Below are 19865 nucleotides of genomic sequence, written 5' to 3'. Positions count from 1 at the left end.
TTTTTGCCACACTTTTTCCTTTCCTTTGCGGTTTTGAGTAATGAAACAGGCTGGGAGTTTTTAAAAGCCTCAGGAATCTTTTGCAGGTGTTTAGAGTTAATTAGTTGATTCAGATAATTAGGTTAATAGCTCGTTTAGAGACCCTTTTCATGATATGCTAATTTTTTGAGATAGGAATTTTGGGTTTTCATGAGCTGTATGCCAAAATCATCAGTATTAAAACAATAAAAGACCTGAAATATTTCAGTTTGTGTGCAATGAATCTAAAATATATGAAAGTTTAATTTTTATCATTACATTATGGAAAATAATGAACTTTATCACAATATGCTAATTTTTTGAGAAGGACCTGTACTTGACAAAGACACATGGCTAACATGGGGGCTTAAATACACAGACTAATGACAAGACAAGCGACACCTGTGAACAATGAACAGACGATTAACCAATGACAAGACACATGGCAGGATCACATGACAAACAGGGAATCACATGACAGATATGGAACATGACATGAACAAACCAAAACGTGACAGAGAAAAGACCAAATCGTGACAATAATTTATTAACAATTACAGATAACAAATAATTTTTATTTAAGTGAATTTAAAACAACATTCACAAACTTAAATTTGTGTTTTCGTTTTCACAAAAAAATAAGGAATAAAATTACTAGTTAAAAGATTTGGTAACAATGTTTTTATGTGAGGATTGATCCTCTCGATACAACGTCAGTATCGCATTCGCAAATATTCAAACTTATTCTGCCCTTACACCTGTGTGTCTTAATCCCTGAGACAAGCACATTACTGACAGGATCCAAAACAGGTAGTCAGATGGAACGCGCAAGCGCATCTACACGTGAGGTGCAACGCTAGTCCAAGGATGTAGGGATAAGACATTAGCAAAGCTACTTCAGGAAGTGAAAAAATGAATGCTGCAATATTGGCGTTAATTATTTTTAACACGTTAAACAGCAAATAATAATCGCATGTGTATGGACAATTACAACATAATATTCACTGTGTTTGTAGACCATTTAATTTATCGTTTCCAATGGACCTCCAGTCTCACATCTGAATGCAATTTATGGATGAAGTATCAGATAACACAGAGAATCTAGGATCAGATTTTTCTATAACATCCCTGATCTTCTTCAATACATACTAAGGAGACTCGGTTGATCAGCATACAGGATGCATATGTAAATACAGATTAGTGTTTTCAGCACCTCCACTTCCCTCTGAGGTGTGATATCAGTACCATGGTAACGATGGCTCGAACACATCCGTTGTCATCACCCCTGCCAATGCGGCAGAAAGTGATGCATCCCTGAACTTTATGTGTGTTAGAAACACAGACCAGCCTTTGCCATTACTACACTAATCCCTAACATATACAACTGGGTTTGTTTAAAGAGACAATTTAAAAAATCAATTATAACAGGGCTCTCATGAATACTTGATTCTGAATCTGCAGTAAATCTGGATAAATTACTGTGGTCCCATGCTACCAATTTCCTACACATCTGTGCTATAGTGTGATGGGTCTCATATCACTCTGCACCATGTTAATATGAAGTAATTAGATGTTTTACCTGTATTTTGAATTATGCATTGTGTTGTTTTAAATGTCCGTAAACTTAATGGAAAAGTACGGGCAATTTTTTGCCAGGACATTATTAGTTTTTTTCTGCTATGGATTTTTTTTTTCTTACAGTAGGGTTGTTTCCATTACAGATTTGCGCAAAACTTTTGCGATTTTTTCTAAATGTCGACAAAAAACTATTGCGAAATGATGGCGTTTCAATTAACCGATGTTATGCTAAAACATAATTCCAAAAATCATGGCGATGGATGTTGGTAGATTTACATATATCCCAGCCACTGCACTGGCCATTATTATTAATCGAAGGAGACGTATGTGTGTTATCCAAGCATTAATGGTAAGAAAAGACCCTTATACTTGGAGCGGCTGGTGTTTCTGGGTGTTTCTCCCTCATATCTTCAATGAGGTCTTGATTGTGGCATTTTTTTTTTTTTGAGGTTTAGAATACAGTATTCCTGTAATTCTTTTGTCTTTTATGAATTTAATAAAAAAACTCTGTCTCGTATTCTGTCCAAACATAGCCTACCGCGTCATCTAAGTCATCTAAGTCATCTAAGTGACCTGTAAATCTGCAAAAACTGTTTCCATTGCAGTTTTTTGTGAAATATTTATTTTTCGAATTGCCTGAAAAACCACCTCATGCAAGCGTAAAAACTTTTATGCGATAAATGGGAGTTTTTGCAAAATTGACGTGTTTCCAATGGGTGTATTTTCAATTCATAATTTCAATTTGCGCAATTTGAAGGGTAATGGAAACGCGGCTACTGTAGCTGGTTAGTAAGGAACAATTGATGAAACATCACCTAAGCCTCCATTGCTAGAAACCTAATTTTAGAGATAGTAACGGAGGCTTGAGCCACTGATATGCAGACTAATGCAGTTATGAAAGAGAAAGAGAGATTTAGCGTATGTGAATTACCCAAGTCTGTGCGTCTCTCAGCAGTATTCATCAGCAGTGGTCTACTAACAGCGAAATTGCTTCAAGTACAGAAACTTTTCTTCTTTCATTCTGAAAAATGTCATGTAGCTTTTTAGTTGCAAAACTATTTTATTGATCAAGTCGCCAACGCTGACTTTTCCATAGATAATAAAGCTTCATTTGGTGGAATATAGTTGGAAATAGTGTAAATAGTAATAAATAATGGAAATAGTTTGTCATTTTTATCATATTACTTGTTATATCTATTTGCTTGAATTTTGGTTTCTTTGCTGTTGTTGACTGTAAGGACCTTTGAAATAACTGAAAACATTTGGCGAAGAGATATGGAACTCTAATACAGACCTGCCTGGAACTACTTTAGCTGTGCATCTCTTCAAAAAATAATTGCATACCTTAGATACCAATACTATAAATAAGGATAGTATACAGTTAGATGTTCATATGTAGATTGTGCAAGCTTATTTTGTCCATTAGATCGAAAGATCTGAAAAACAACTACATTTACCCATTGACCCTCCCCTCAAAGAAATCAGGACAGAAGTGGTTGAAAGTAGACAAAAGAGACGGATTAAAACACCAGGTGTAAACAGGTATGTGTCTGCCTCGTCTACTTGTGATCCGATCGACCAAAACACATCTTAATACCAGGTGTAAACAGGGCCTTAGAGATTGTAAAATGTCAGAAGAGGCAGCTACCCGGTAACTGAAAAAAGGTTTTGGCAAGAGACCAAAAGTATGAATCAGTCTTACACAAATTTAATTTGGTGCAAAGGCAACAAAAGCTGAGTTGACAAAATGCCAGAATACACATTTACTGAAGTGTGTCACTGAGAGGGGACACAGCTCAGTTGGACCGGTTCTGATCCTACAACCCAAAGCAAAGAGTACTGACAGAAACAGAGAAGATAAGAACAGAAAAATCACACAGAAAAGAGACCAAATATACTGTAAAACAACTCTGAAAGTTTCATAAAGTTCTGACAAATTACATTCATCAATACATGCATTACTAATCTTTTTTTCCCTATACATTTATTTTAACAGCAGTATTTTAAAATATATATTTGGAAATATGCTATTGTAATCACACCAATTTTCAAAAATATTACTATTACTGTACACAATCATTCAAAGGTTTTGGGTCAGTAAGATAAAAAAAAAAAAAAAACATTAATAGTTTTTTTGAGCAAGGATGCATTAAATTGATCAAAGGTGACAGTGAAGATATTTGCACTTTTTATTCCAAATAAATGCATTAAAAAATATATCACTATTTCCAAGCAGCACAACTGTTCCCTATCAGTCGGTTCACTCTGACATACGTAATGACCGACGAATAGGAATCTCGCTAGAGAGGCCAATCTACTTCGAGTGAAATTAAAAGAGCCAATGCACATTGGTGTGCAATCATTTGCATCAGCTGTTAAGCCTCGCAGCGCGGGTATAATGAGCAGCAGCTTTTTGCTGCGGAGCCAAGCACTTTGATGCCTTCTACAAACTGTCATGAGTGTGAAACCAAGACAAGCCTTTCTTGGAACTCTCCATCCCATTGCGGGCATGACAGCAGAGCAGCGCGATCACATTCCTGTTCGTGTTCACGGTGACTGTTCCCCTGCGTGCTTCAGCACCGAAGAAAAGGCCACCTCTCAAATAAAGACAGTGCCTAATTGGTCAGAACTCATCCAGGAGGCTGGACAAACATTTGAGTTTAAAATTCTAGGACCCGAACAAAGCCAGAGTTAAAAGGAGTTGAATGGAGGTTTGGTTGAGTTGAATTTTTTATTTAGAGTACATTTACAGAAGTCATGGAGAAGCCATGACGAGTAACCATGTAGACGAGCAGACAAAAGAACCCAGATCAAAATCAGAAGAACATGGGTTAAACAGCTTCATTCAAGCCATCTAACTACTCTCGTCTCACTTTCACTTTTCACTTTCTCACTTTTTCTTAGTTTTCTTTTCTTTGCCGTTGAGAGTCTCTGTTCTAAGTTAAGTTTTGCTGCAAAGTTTCGTTTAAACGATTCGACTGCAAAGCCCGCTTTCCAACTTCAAAGACTTTCCATCCATCCGCCAACACACCACGTGATTGGCCGCACAAGACATCTATTCAGGCGCGAGGAGACCGCCAGCCAATCAACGAACCCGGGAAACACCCTTTTACGCTGACAAAAGGAATCCCCAAAGGAACACAAAGACAAGCATGTAGCCCCCTCCAGAATCTTAACTGAACTGGTGCTTTGATATAAAATTTAATAACCCCGCCTAAGAAACCATAGAAAGGTTAAATTAATGATTGATGGTTCGTTCAGGTCATGTCTTATAAGTGCATATAGAAACTTGGGATTTCATTATCTCACTCTTAAAACTCATTCTTTCCTCACTCTCTTTCTTTCTGAAACTCGAATGAATGTGTGTGTGCGTCTGATTGTGTTAGATATTAGTTTTATGTGTTAGAATAATCAATAAAGTCTTCTTTGTATTTTAAAGATAATTGTTCTTGTGTTATGTGCTTACGAATTTAATGTCTTAAAATGCTGATCTAAGTTACCTTGCTTATATATAGTGTTTCACTATAGTTTGGATATTTATATCCGTTTTAGAGCTGATAGTAACAGCCCGTTCAACTGAACGCTGGACGAGTCATTTGCTCGGCCGTTTAAGTGATTCATTTAAGATTCCCTATACATTAATCAATAATTCCTTATGAGCTAAATTGACCTGTCTGACCCCTAAACAGTTACTACATGCGATTAGAACAAAGCACTTAAGAATAAAGAACCTACTATTCACAATCCTCAGCTGTATCTGTTGCTCCTCGAAATGAAACACACTTATTATATCTCACAGCGTCACAAGACGACGTAAAGTACGTGTTCACATTAGCAGATAATGAGTTGCCATGAGAACGACTGACATCTCTCTCTTTTCATACAGATTACATAAACAGAGAATATTTGTTTTTGTTTTGAATTAGATCATTTAAAAGTAGACACTTAAATGATTATAAAGATATATTGCTCTTGCCTGTGTGACTAGTATTCGCTGAGTTTTGTTTAAGTTTAGAGACATGCTCCAGAAAAAAAGTTCACGGAGATGGAGAGGCCGAAAGCACACCCTGCTTATTTTCTTTATTTTACAGAAGCACAAAGTTTTGTTTAAATTGTAAGTGGACACATAAAAAAGTAGACATTTAACAGTTTATTTTTTCATATTTATTAAGTCTGTATGACCATAAATGATGGAGTATTTTAAGCCTGCTTCTATGTGAAAAAAATCCAGCAAAACGCACTGGCGCGATTGTCAACCCCAAAGAGTTAAGCAGATGTTTTAAACTATCATCACTGTCCTAGTCAGAGCTCATTTCCCGGTACATTCAACATCTTCAAAATCAATATTTTGATCACTATCAGATTCTTCACTAGATCCAGCATCAAGTGACACCAATATTAGATTGCATTCAGTACTTGCTCTGCAGTAAATCACTGAGCTATTTCAAGTTTTGCTGATGATACTTCCTAATTTTGTTTTGTTTTTGTTTTCTGCCTGCAGCAACTATGAGTGAAACGCCACTTTGTCATTGTGTATCAGACACTGCCACCTTGTGGAATAAAGGTGAATTGCACTTATTCAGTCATTAAATATTTATTTATTGTTGAGCAGGAAAATATACTTACACTATTACACACCTCAGGTTGTTAGTGACCTTATACAATTTTTACTAAAAAATATTGGGAAAACCGGCATTCTTTAATATATTTTTCTTGTTATATTGTTTATAATGAATTGATTGAGGAATACTAAGAAGGTTGATGAGGAGGAGGGTAGTGAATGACGTCCCGTGTCACTAAAGACCCGAGGTATGCGTTTAAGGTTTAATCGAGTGTAAACAGGTTGAATGAATTTGGATGTGTGATTATATTATCGCATCTGTACTGTGAAAATGTAGCAAGTAAGCTAAACAGTAAGACAGATAAACAAACAAACAGAGAGAGAGAAGCAAAAAAGGAAAAGCAGAGAGTTCACAAACAGACAGAGGGACACATCTCTCATCAGACCGAATCTGTCAGTCACACTCTAGTGGAGGCAGATGCTGTGAAGGTGTGGACAGATGTTGTTCCCATCGGTGAACTCCAGTAACGTCCAGCACAGTTATCAGGCTCACAGAGAATGAGAAGAAGCAGACTTGCATTCGGCAGGAACATAAATACACCACATTTCAAAGGACATATATGGCTAGCTAGCCTGACAGGATTTTGGTAAGGATATAACAAGAGTTGAACTGAGCCTCAATACTGAAAGTAAATCTTTTAGGTAATGTGACATAACATGAACAAGGGAACCGTCACATCCACATCATCAGCTCTTCCAGAGATTTGTTCTTTCATGCATCACAGACGGTCTGATTTTGACAAGCTCAAAAGTGCCTTTGGTGAGATAGAGAGAATATCCATCATGAGATTCACAAGAGAACACAAAAGACAGTGTCGGTCAGCACCTCCTGACAGAACCAAAGTTAGTTCTCCACAACAACATTCAGCTCACCTCCTCTATCGCTCCTTCTCTTGCTCTCTGTGGTTCCTCAACCCAAAATAGCTTCACTCATGTATTCCTCATTATCAAACAACAAAATGTCTCAAGAAACCTGGCTTGGAGTCCCTCCAAATCTCTCTCTCTCTCTCTCTCTCTCTCTCTCTCTCTCTCTCTCTCTCTCTCTCTCTCTCTCTCTCTCTCGCTCTCACACTCTCTCTTTCTCTCTTGGGATCCAGGTGACAGAAAAAGCTCAAGAAGTTCACTGCAGTCAGTGCTTGAGAATATATCTTGGAAAAGGACACTGTTTTTATGCAGAGAAATATGCAGCATAGAGATTTACGGTCAAGCTATTATGAATATAGTTGCACATTATATACAAGCATTATACCACCTAGGGCATCGCTAGACATAAATGACATTTGTGGCTAAGCCCATTAGAACCATATTATAATGAAACATTAACTTGAAATTAAGAATATAAAAAAAGTAAAAGATACAATTAAGGTTGCAAATTCTAATCTCAGAGACATTTTTACTTTCTAAGTTACGTTTTATAGACCATCTTGGTAACCCCCCTATTATCAGACAATTCAGTTAATTTATAATAATGCATAAAATAATTATGTGTTTTTTCTACAAATATCCATGTCAGTTTAAGTCCAAGGACAGTGTATCGGGCAACAAGTTAAAGCTACCTTCAAGTTCAAAGTTTTTGCTTCATGTAAATTAAATGTTGCATCCATTGTTGTCCTTCATCAGTGTGTATCTCGTTTTCAGCTGTGATTAGCGATGTGATGTATTAGCGATAACACACGTGTTCGACACTGAAAGACACAAATTTGGATCTGCCACTGTGATGGTGACAGCTTTGTGGACCAGACACCCAAAAGGGCACTTTAAATAAATTCCCAAGATAAGTATAAAAAATAAAAAAATAATAAAAGAAATGATATATATATATATATAAATGATATATATATATATTCTGTTAATAAATACAATATAATAAGATATAATAAAATAATATAAAATAGTTTTTATAAAAATTTGTTAAAATATATAAAAAGAAAGAATACATAAAATAATAATATATAATAAATAATCATATATTTTGATTATTACTTAACATATGAAAAAATATACATATGCAACATTTCCCAACTCAGTGTTAATTTTTTTTTTCTAGTAAAACATCTAAGCATCCTTAAAACATAATTAAATACTTAAAAAGGAAAAGTGCATAACATATTAAGACAATAACATAGATCTTGAGTTTGTGTCTGTTTTAAAGCATACATTTAATCTTAAATAATTTAGTTAGGTTTATGCTTAAAACAATTTGCCAACTGGGTATAAAAAACAAACAAATTCTATATATATTCTCTGAATACAAGTCTTATTAACTTCTCATGAAAATGTACATTTAAGGAAGATCTTTACAGGGAAACAATACAAACATGACAAATACGTCCTCGACACAAAACACTTGAATAAGCAACACGCGTATATACGCTTCCATACACACACTTTAAGTTTAAATACGCCACTGAGAGTGGCCTGTTTCCCTGCTTTGAGATAATTAATGCACCGTCACACCTGCAATGTAAGCAAGTCAAACAGCCACTTAGTCAGGGTTCCCTTCTGCGATTTACTTTCAGAATGACTCTGCACAAGAATTCCCATGTAGGCAAAGGCTCTAACAAGAAGCACCTTGGACAGCTGACGCAGATGTACATGTTTAAACAGCCAGCCAATGGCAGGATGGGTTACAGCCCTTCACCTACCTGATACATGTATGTGCTAAAGTAGATCCCATTGTTTAGTTGGATCTTCAGAGAGGTGAGGTTCATCTCGCATGAATCATATCAGAACCTGGTTTGGATCTGCGAGCCCCCCGCAGCGAGGAGTGAAGGGGAGGGTGGAAAAAGAGAGAGAGATAGAGAGAGAGAACACAAGTCTCCCTCTGTCTCTAAATCCCTGATGGATGACAGTAAGCTAGGGAATAAATTAAAGTCTTCGATGCCGGATCTGCTTAGCAGACAGCGGTACAACACAACTCTCCGGACAGAGACCCACATGAAAACGAAAGAGAGAGACAGAGAGAGACATGGTAGGTGTGCAGCAAGAAAAAAGGATGCTACACAGTGCAAACAGAAAAGGAAATAGAGCAAGGGGCAGGGGAGAGGCAACAGAATGAGGATGGGAGGCACACAAACAGACAGTTTGGATAGAGCGTTTACAGGCATCGCATGTGAGGTTACATGAGCCCCACACAGAGCGTTGATTCCATATTTGTCATTTTAACTGAACTTAGGGGATATTAGGTGGTGGTGCTTAAGATATTGTTAGTCATTCAGTGTTTCTGTAAAAAAAAAAAAAAAAGATAATAGTAGGCCTAATTGATAATAGTAATTATTAGTAAAAGATAATCCTACTATTAATAATGACAATATAGACTGTTATAAAATATAGTATAGGCCTACAACACATGAGCTGCTGGGTTCATGAATGTTCATCACCTTGTCAGCGTTCATTCACTCTGATTTGCTGAAATTAAAACAGGGATGAGTGCCATCCAATAAGATTGCCGTTTGCGCATTAGTTCCGCCCACATCTACTGCTTGTCTTAAAAGCTGAATAATTCCAAATGAACTGTTATTTTGACACGAAAATACAAATCGTTTTTTTGCTGAGCACGTCGATTTTGCATGGTTTATGATACGTCAAATACAGGTAAGGTTACGCTGAGCTGAATTTGAAATACTAGTAGTACAGCTCGCTTGACGGAGAGCGAAACTCAAGCGCTCAGGCAGTGTTCAGCGAGTGAAAATATATCTATGCTAAACATACTTGGCATCTAACACACATGAACTGGCGATCAAAATCTAAGAATTAGGGGTGGGAGATATTGACAAAAATGAATATCTCGATATTTTCTTTCAATATCTCGATATCGATATTCAGACGATATTTTTGCAATCCTTCAAAGAAATGTGTGCAAACTGGCAAAGAAGGTCCAGTTGGTCTTTTGACTTGCTGCATTTGACCTATTATTGTATAGAATTACTAGTACATAAAGATATGAGACATTATTGATTTAAACAAGAACCAAGTTACTGTACTAAATATTTATTGTAATACAGTACATTTTTTGTACAATGCTTTTTCAGTACAATATATGTACCTAATAAATTAACTTTGTGCTTTGCAAACAGTACTCTATTAGTAATAGACTAACAACAATGTGACTACCTCTTTAAAAAAAAAAGTTGCGTTTTGCAAAATGTAAACATTAGAACACAACACTATAACATTTTTACACATTATATTAATATAAAAGATGAGGATAAAAAAGTAAAAAAGGAACAAAATAAATAACACAGACACTGCTCTGCAGGTAAAATGTGCAATAAAGCAAACATGCCGATGACTGTGTATTTTCGCTTTCTTCGCTCAATTTTGTGTTGTTGCGCTCAAAGCTAGATAACAAGTGATTGATGAGTAACATACGCACGGCACACTGTAATGGCGTAAGACGTTAGGGGCACTGAGGCATTATGAGCAGTTCCCCCGTATTAATAAAAATGTTTTAGTTTGTACTAAAAAAATTTTTTTCTAGAAGTTAAAAGAAGCCCTGTTCGGAGGCTATTCCGGTTGATCTCTTGGGAAATTGTATTCCATCTTTTGGACTCATTATACAACACAAATTTCTAATGATGCAATCACGAAGCTCGCCACTTGGGGACGCCACAGACATTTAAGAAAAACTTTTTAACTTCAGACATATTTTGCCTTTTCTAGCAGCTATTTTATTAATTGTACATCGGCTTTACTCTTTACGTTTTTGGATTGTTGCTTCAACCTAAGAAACGTCATAACACACAGGTAAGAACTTCGTAGTTGTATTGCAAATTAGTAGCAGCTAACTCTCTTGCAATTGAGGAACAATTGTGATTTTGTACAAAAAAAAACATAAAATACAGTCAAATAAACCTCGACAGTATTAAAATCGCTACATATAATTGTTTAGAAGGTTATGGTGTCCGTTATATGTTTTCTCTTTAACTTCCTTCAGCTCTTTCCATGTTTGGGGGGTCGGATTGTACAAATTATGAAATATTCAATATCCCAATTTTGCATATCGTCCAGACAACAATTTGGATATTATCGTCTAAACGATATATTGCTAGGGCTGGGACGGTTACCGCATTACCGCAATACCGCGGTCACTTGTCTCCAACCGCGGGTCTGAGCTCGTCACCGTCATCACCGCAAAAAAAATTGATTCTAATGACATGGATTATGTCTAATGATATTGTGTCTTACATGTATCCAAGGTTTTCTAAACAAAACTTATCATCAAAAGATGGAGCAAATCTGATCTTTCGCGAGTTGGGGAGCGCAATGTTCCATGACACATATTAACATTCCATTTGTATTAGAGATGTGCAGATGGGCTATTATTATTTCATCCTCAACCGCATCATAAAACTCACCATCTGTCCGCACCAACGTTTTTTGATCAATTTTCGAAACTGCATCCGCGGTGCTGACTGTTTTAAGGTTTATGAGCGATGCAAGGCGCTGCTGCCGCGAGGTTAGAAAGCTCTTGGCTGTTCTAGAAAGGAGACTGATCCAATGCAGCAAAGATATTTAAAGGCTAAAGTCCCTAGTATAGCCTATTGGCTATGTTGTATCCCCAGAATATCAGCAGTGAACTCCGTCTCCGATCGGCGAACAGGGATAAAAATAAATAAATAAATAGTCTATAACGCACATCGGCAAACCTGACCGTACCTGACTAGGCTACTGTAGCCTAAAATTTTATCATTTCGTTTTGAATTTTGTTTAAAAGTAGATATTTTAAGCTTTCTATTTATTTCTCATATCTGTAAGTCAAGTAGGCCTAGCCTATACGCCGAGTTTGTGTGTATTTAAAGCTATACAACTTTGCAACCTCGGTTAGAAAAAATCCATACCGCCCCAGCCCTTTATATCGCCCACCTCTACTAAGAATGTATTAGCCAATGGCTAATGATTGACATTATTTAGTCACCCAGAGTGAAATTTACTCGCATATGCGAGTGATTTACTCGCATTGTAGAGGGTTAGTTATTTATTTATTCCAATATTTTTGCAAATATTTTACCTTCCATTGGATGTAAGACAATGACAAAATAAAAGCCAATTACGCATCTCTGTAAAAAAAGAAAAAAAAAGTTTACAGTATAAATGGAAACTGCCCATATAAACTGACCAGTTTGTTTTGTTTTTATGTGACATTTAGGGGCAGGTAAATCTGAAATGAATATCATCATAATAATAGTCGGTCCAAGAATTTACTATATATTCAAGGGTGTGATATATGGGTCTGAGACAAATCAAGCCCTAAGCCAAGTCAATTAACACTAAATCGCTTTCATAAAAAACTCATAGTGATGATATTAGGGGCTAGTTATATAGCAAGAATTACACTTGCGCTGAAATATAAGTCAATAATAATGCAACTTAACGCAAAACAAAAACAGAGGCTGCTATAAAGGGAAAGGGATTAGCATCATTTTCTTCTGTTTCTGGGTTAGACATACAGCCACTGTTCAGCTCACAACACACAGCTCAAAGGCTTTTTTGAGTAAAAGTTACAGAAAAATGGTCCTTCCAAAAGCCTTACGAAGAAAAGTTTCAAGAAACCAAACCATGTCTCAAGGCACAGAGAAGATGTGAAAGCATATTGAAGCAGAGCGAGCTCTGCAAAACATACATCCTTCATCTCTATTTGTGTGTGTTTGTCATTCCTACTTTTTCTTGGTTTTTATTTTTCTCATCGTCATATCTCAAACCACAAGATTTCACCCAACAGAAAGAGCTACTGGGATTTCACAGTTTGTGTGGTGTTTTGCATTTTAAAATGAATAGGGACAGTCTGGATGTTTAAGGGAAAACAGAAGATCCTCTTGTTGAGACTCATGCTGAAAAGCTAAACTGATCTGGGAACAGTGTGTTTGTTTGATTAGTGAGAGGAAGAAGAGTGACAGACATCTGCTGGGACCGTGGGACACATGATTAGGCTAAGAGACGTGCTGTGGAAGACACTAGATGAGGAGGAAGAAGAACAGGAAGTGTAATGGCAAGACAAAACACCCAACGGGAAGCACTGGGTATCACAGGTGGCTGACACAGACGGGAGAGTCCCACATGTGAGAGGACATAATGGCAGGACTAAAGGAAAGCATAAAGACTCGAATCATGGCGGTACAAGAACAAGCACTTAGAACCAGATCAATGGAAAAAAGCCAACGTAATTCCGTGGACGACAGGGGTATCCCAGCAAAACTGCAACAGATAGTTAAAGGTGAAGATCCAGATCCAGAAAGAAAGAGCAATCCTTGTACCAGCTAAAATCAATCTCTGAATTATTAAGCTCTCAGACCACAAATAAAGGACCACCTCTGATCAACAGAAGCACATTTGCATATGTGTCTATGGGACCTTATTTATAAATGCCACACTTGAATATCAAAGCCACTGAATATAGACACAGGCTTTCCCACAATTTATTGTCTAAAACTGTGTGAACAATTCTCTGAGAAACAGAACCAGAAATATTACATATATGTCAAAAAGAGCAGAGATTTCCTTATGAAGTCAAATATTTTTTATCTAATTCTACAGAAACCAAGTTATCTGAGCTATGCAAACTACACTGCATTTAGGCGCCAATCTAAAATGTTGGTTGATACCAACGAGCTCATAATTATTTTCATAAAATCTTAACTTTTTTGTCAAATGATTTTTTTTATTAAATAAATTGTTTTAAATGCTTTAAGTGAATTTAGGGCTGATACAGTATGAAAAATGAACAGCGTGATTAAATTATATATATTTCTTCTTAGTTTTTTAAGACTAACTTTAAGTGAGGAGACTAGATGACGGCAAAGATAAATGTAAAAATAAGGAAATTAGCATATACATTTAAATATGCAATAATCAAAATAATAAAAAAATGACAGATGTACACATAAACTTAACAACCATTTCATTCATGTCTCCTCAAATATTTTAGGAAAAAACTGAGGTTATTCTAACTGAGACTAATACAAAACATAAATAACATGTCTGCTAATTTATCAACAAGAAAGTGAGGAGTGAAGTTTTCTAACAAAAAAATTAATAAAAAAATTCAGAAATAGCTCTACACTATCACCGGTACAATACATAGTGGTGTTATGAAAGAGCAACCTCTGAGAAATATAATTGCTCTTTATGACTTCATGTTTTCACACATGCTGAATGACCTGTAAGGAAGGTTCCACTTCATGTTCCCTGTCTGGAAGTCTTAAATCTTCAACCGAGAACTAATTACCAATCTCATATCCACTTGTTCAGTCGGTTCAAACACACTGCACTTAAATGCAGTTGTCAAGGAAACACTAACACATCTATGCCAAGTAAGAATCTGGTTCTGAGGAAAAGAGATTACAGGAGAGCAGCGCTACGGTCACTATTAAACACGACACAATTAACACACCAAGCTAAATGAGCAGCTCTCTCCTTCATTTCTTATGGAAGCTTTAGAAAGTCACTGAAGGAATAATTGAGTTTGAATAAGCACTCTTAACCACAGATTCTCAGCAGAGTTTTTTAATCTGCAAGTTTCTAATGAGAAATAAAAAAACATTGTTCGTTCGGGCTGGAGGCCAGACTGAAACTGGAGGGCTCTGGCATTCACAATACAGTAATGCATCAGTAAAACAGATTGCTGTCACTGGACACTCAAAGGCAATGGGTGAGATGAGAATAGCATGATGACCTCACTTTGAAAAACAGTGAAGTAAAAGTTGCGACATGAAAAATTAAAATCTCCCCTCAGGTCTCGCCTCCCCCTACAAGCCACTGTTGGAGACTTGCTCCATCATTTATAATGACACTGAGCCCCCTTGTGACTAGGAGGTGTAAGTGCTGACCTGGAGTGGGGCCGCTTCTCTGACTGCATTTCCCACGATGCTCTAAAACAGATGTTCTTCAGTAAGAGCTTGATGAAGAGCAGCTGAATTTCAATTACACACTCTCCCTAAAAACATGAAAATTAGAGTTATGTGACGTTTAGTCCAATGTGTGGAGGCAATTTGTGGCCTTCACAATTGTTTGCGATTTTTCCCCCCCCAAAACTGTTTGATATGAAGGACTCACTAATGATGACTGTGTGAGATAGCATGATATTATAAAGACAACATTTAATATAATATTTTAATATTGTTTTATATTATTTTATAAATATTATAATATATTACATTATATTAAAATAATTACCATTTATGTTATTATTGTACCAAAGCCAGAATACATAATTAGATTATCTTATAAAAAATATTTTAATTTATTATTAATTTATAGCACTTAAACTATAATTATTAATAGTCACTCGTTTGACAACTGTCACTGTGATGTTCATCTGCCCTGTTGACTGTCCTTGTTCAGTTTTCCCGCTCCTCGTTTGTCTTCAGTTGTCTCACCTGTTTCGTTGATCATCGTCATCTCTGTCACCTGTCTTCTGTTCATCAGTGTCTGTATTTAGTTCCCTCTGTCTAGTCAGTCTTTGTCCGTTCTTGTCAGTATACCGTTAATGTTACCAGTCGTTAATGTTACGTTGTGGTTTGACTGATCTGCCTGTCTCTCTGTGAGTTATCGTTATTAAAGTGTTTATATTCGAATCTTCAGACTTCTCGTCTCCTTCAACCCACACGAACCCTGACAGAAGAACAGACCAAACCATGAGCTGGGAGCTCGCGGGACAGATCACGGCTTTGGCTCTGGATAGCCGTGATCTGTTCCACTACACCTGGGGTTTTATTCCTCTCGCTGTCTCCTGCTCGTTGGCCGACGAAACGATTAAAGCGTGTTACCAGCTAGGGGCTAAAACTGTTGATCCGAGGGAGCTCCCAGATCTCTCCGGTCGGGACTGGAGAGAGGCACTCTCCAGTTGTCTGGAGAGCTTCCTCCCGTGGCACGTCATGTCACCAGCCAGCAGCACTCCTCCACGCATTCCAGAGTGTTGTCCCGCCGAGACCGCTCAACCAGAGCCTTCGCCGCTGGTCCCGTCTAGCACAGAGCCTTCGCCTCTGGTCCCGTCCAGCACAGAGCCTTCACCGCTGGTCCCGTCCAGCACAGAGCCTTCACCGCTGGTCCCGTCCAGCACAGAGCCTTCACCGCTTGTCCCGTCCAGCACAGAGCCTTCACCGCTGGTCCCGTCCAGCACAGAGCTTCCTTCACCGCTGGTCCCATCCAGCACAGAGCTTCCTTCGCCGCTGGTCCCGCCCAGCACAGAGCCTTCACCGATGGTCCCGTCCAGCACAGAGCCTTAATCACAGCGGGTCCCGTCCAGCACAGAGCCTTCATCACCGCTGGTCCCGTCCAGCACATAGCCTTCATCACCGCTGGTCCCGTCCAGCACATAGCCTTCATCACCGCTGGTCCCGTCCAGCACAGAGCCTTCGCCGCTGGTCCCGTCCAGCACAGAGCCTTCGCCGCTGGTCCCGTCCAGCACAGAGCCCTCGCCGCTGACGCCATCCAGCCCAGAGCCCTCGCCGCTGACGCCATCCAGCCCAGAGTCCCCTTCACCGCTGGTTCTAACCAGTCCAGACACTTCTTCACCGCTGGTTCTGACCAGTCTAGAGACCTCTTCACCGCCTAGTCCATCCTGTCCAGAGGCTGTCACTCACCCCAAGTTTTTTGGGGGGGGGGGGGGCCTACTGCCTACAATGGCCCACGGTCACCCGAAGAATCGTCTCCGCCATGGCCACCCGAAGGGTCTTCACTGCCACGGCCACCTGAAGGGTCTTCACTGCCATGGCCACCCGAAGGATCTTCACTGCCATGGCCACCCGAAGGGTCTTCACCGCCACGGCTGCCCGAAGGGTCTTCACCGGCACGGCCGCCTGCACGTCCTGCTCCGCCCTGGCTGCCTGCGCGTCCTTCTCCGCCCTGGCAGCCTGCGCAGCCTGCTCCGCCCTGGAGGCTTCCCGCTCCTGTGAGGCCAGACCCGGTTCAGCCTTCAGGGCGCCCACCCCCCCACCAGTGTTGATCTACGGCGGGAGGTCGCGCCTAACGGGAGGGGGGTGTTATGTCACTATCATGTTCATCTGTCCTGTTGTTTTTGGTTTTATCTGTCACAAGTCTTCCTTGTTCAGTTTTCCCGCTCCTCGTTTGTCTTCAGTTGTCTCACCTGTTTCGTTGATCATCGTCATCTCTGTCATCTGTCTTCTGTTCATCAGTGTCTGTATTTAGTTCCCTCTGTTTAGTCAGTATTTGTCCGTTCTCGTCAGAATAACGTCAATGTTACCAGTCGTTGATGTTACGTTGTTGTGCTACCTGCCTGCTAAGTTCTCTGTGAGTTATTGTTGATTAAAAGTATTTATATTAGAATCTTCTGCCTTCTCATCATCTTCCACCTGCACAAACCGTGACAACAACCCTTGTGCTTGTGCACTTCTAAAAATGGGGGGGGGGGGATATTAGATATTTACTATTTAATAAAGCACGTCAAAAATTACTTTGAAAAATTAGTTTTAGTAGAAACACAGAGGCACAGGAAAGCAGAGAGGGCTCATCAAAATATTATATGGCATCTTTAACACAACTTCTAACCTAGATGATGAAGAGACAAAGCACTATGGCAAGGACAGAATAGCTGAACATTTTACAAATATTTTTTGTAACTGCTTCAGTTGCATTAACATTGGTGAGAATCCCATCACCCCTTTTCTGTCTCATCACCATAAGGTGAAGAAAGAGACACATTTCTGGAAGGAAGACAGGGTTTCCCCACAGGGCACAATGATGTCAGCAGCTCTACCAAAAGGCTTTCACTCATCTATTCCCACCCTGTCTCATCTCTTTTACCCCACACCATGCATCTTTCTTTCCTGCGGTTTTCTTAAAGCACCTCTTCAGATAATCTCCTCATGTTGGACTGGGTGACTGCATGACCGAGGAGCCATTTTACAGCTCAGCACGGTTCTCGAGGAACATACTGTAGTGTACATGCACATGTACGTTAACGCCCAGTTGCCGGTGTCAGCACAAAAACAGAGACTTAGCCACATATATAACTCACAAGCACACAACAACTGCGGCCACACCCTGAGGTGTCCCTGGTGAGGTCAATTCACCTCCAAAAAATTCACCGCTGGGTTTTCAGGGACGACTCAAGCTCTGTATCTTCTCGTAATCAGATTTGTGTGCATAACATCTGTCAGAAAAGGTGCTGGTTAACCTGATGCTGAGTTACAGCTCCAATCCATCAATGCAAAATGGCATAAGCAAACCATTAATCACTCATACCATGTAGTGCTGAGAACAGAATGTGAGTGAGTGATTTTATTTCAGCATGAGAAGGTTATGGAGTATCCATAATGCTATTTACAGCAAAACAATAGCAAGACAATTCAAATGCTAAAATGTTCTGAAATAAATGTTTCCTCATTTACTTTGTATAATTCTTAAAATAAACTTATCTAAACTAAAATACATAGCTCACTACAATCCATAGTCACTATATTTTATCACACCATTTCGACTGTGTGAGACAAATAGTAAGTGTAATATTATAAAGACAACATTTGAATATAATGATATATTTCATATATTTATGCACACACACTGTATTTATATACACACCACACATACAGCATATTTTAAAGATATTATAAAGTTATGACCATAACATTTAATGTGTGTGTGTGTGTGTAATGTCTTTAGAATATCACGCTGCATGTGTGGTGTGTGTATACACATTGTGTGTGTGTGTGTGTGTGTGTGTGTGTGTGTGTGTGTGTGTGTGTGTGTGTGTGTGTGTGTGTGTGTGTGTGTGTGTGTGTGTGTGTGTGTGTGAGTGTATGTGTATAAATATATATAAAAATATATCATTATATTCAAATGTTGTCTTTATAATATCACGCTTACTATTTGTGTGTGTGTGTGTGTACTGTATATATATATATATATATATATATATATATAAAATGTACAAATACATTTGTTAAGAAATATAATTGTTAAAAATACAATATTTGTTAAGAAAATCTAAATTCTATTTAAAAAAGATTCAATAGATTTTGATGCACTTGTAGTCTCAGACTTAAAAGATACTGTATATATCAGCAATAAAAATGTTTAATGTTTATTTGCCAACCACTAACACAAAGACATGCATGCTCTCATGAACACGCATGTTTATTACACACAGAATGAACAGCTCAGACACATCCAAGCAAATTACATATTCCCTCCTTTACAGATGTCACATGCAATTATTACAAGAGTTGGTTCACCCGTCTCTCTGCTATCATGCCATCATCATGTCTTCCCATTCTCTCTTTATTTGATTGTCTTATAGTCTGCCTTTTTTTCCAGGCATACTGTGTCATCTGTTAACAAAGCCTTTCTTGTACATGGCCATGCCATTATAGCTCTCAAGGGTGTGTGAATGTGTGTTTTCCTTTCCTTCTCTGAATCTCTGTCTTCATTTTAACTCACTGCATGTCAGTGCCATGTGCCTGCAAGCACCTTCCTCATTAGTTAGTCATGCACAAAGCCAAATAGTAAAATTGCCTCATTCAAAGCTTCAATCATGGAAAAGCTAACAACAAAGCTGAAGGAGCTATCAGAAGACAAGATAGCACAACAAGGAAAGCCATTCTATTTCAAGTGCTTGTTCACATCAATGAAAATCTCTGAGCACAGGAATGTATGCGAAATGCCCATTTTTTCTTTTTGAGGTCTGTTATGT

At 38.4% G+C, this 19865-nt stretch overlaps 1 protein-coding gene across 20 annotated transcripts in view; it reads right to left on the bottom strand.

The window, feature by feature from the left end:
• The window catches only part of ppfia4 (PTPRF interacting protein alpha 4), a 129955-nt gene that overhangs the window by 73361 nt on the left and 36729 nt on the right, over positions 1-19865 (bottom strand). Inside the window, exon 1 of one of the 20 annotated variants that reach the window (XM_077203290.1) lies at positions 8863-8990. The exons of the other annotated variants lie outside the window; for them this stretch is intronic. Coding sequence (XP_077059405.1) covers positions 8863-8928 — 66 coding nt within the window. The 5' untranslated portion in view covers positions 8929-8990. Of the gene's footprint in view, positions 1-8862; positions 8991-19865 lie in introns of those variants that run through there. 20 annotated transcript variants of the gene reach the window in all.

This window comes from Siphateles boraxobius, unplaced genomic scaffold, assembly GCF_051911475.1.
Source record: "Siphateles boraxobius isolate OS27281-9 unplaced genomic scaffold, OSU_SipBor_1 5, whole genome shotgun sequence".
NCBI classification, from domain to species: Eukaryota; Metazoa; Chordata; class Actinopteri; order Cypriniformes; family Leuciscidae; genus Siphateles; species Siphateles boraxobius.
This window is presented reverse-complemented; position numbering and strand designations above follow the sequence as displayed.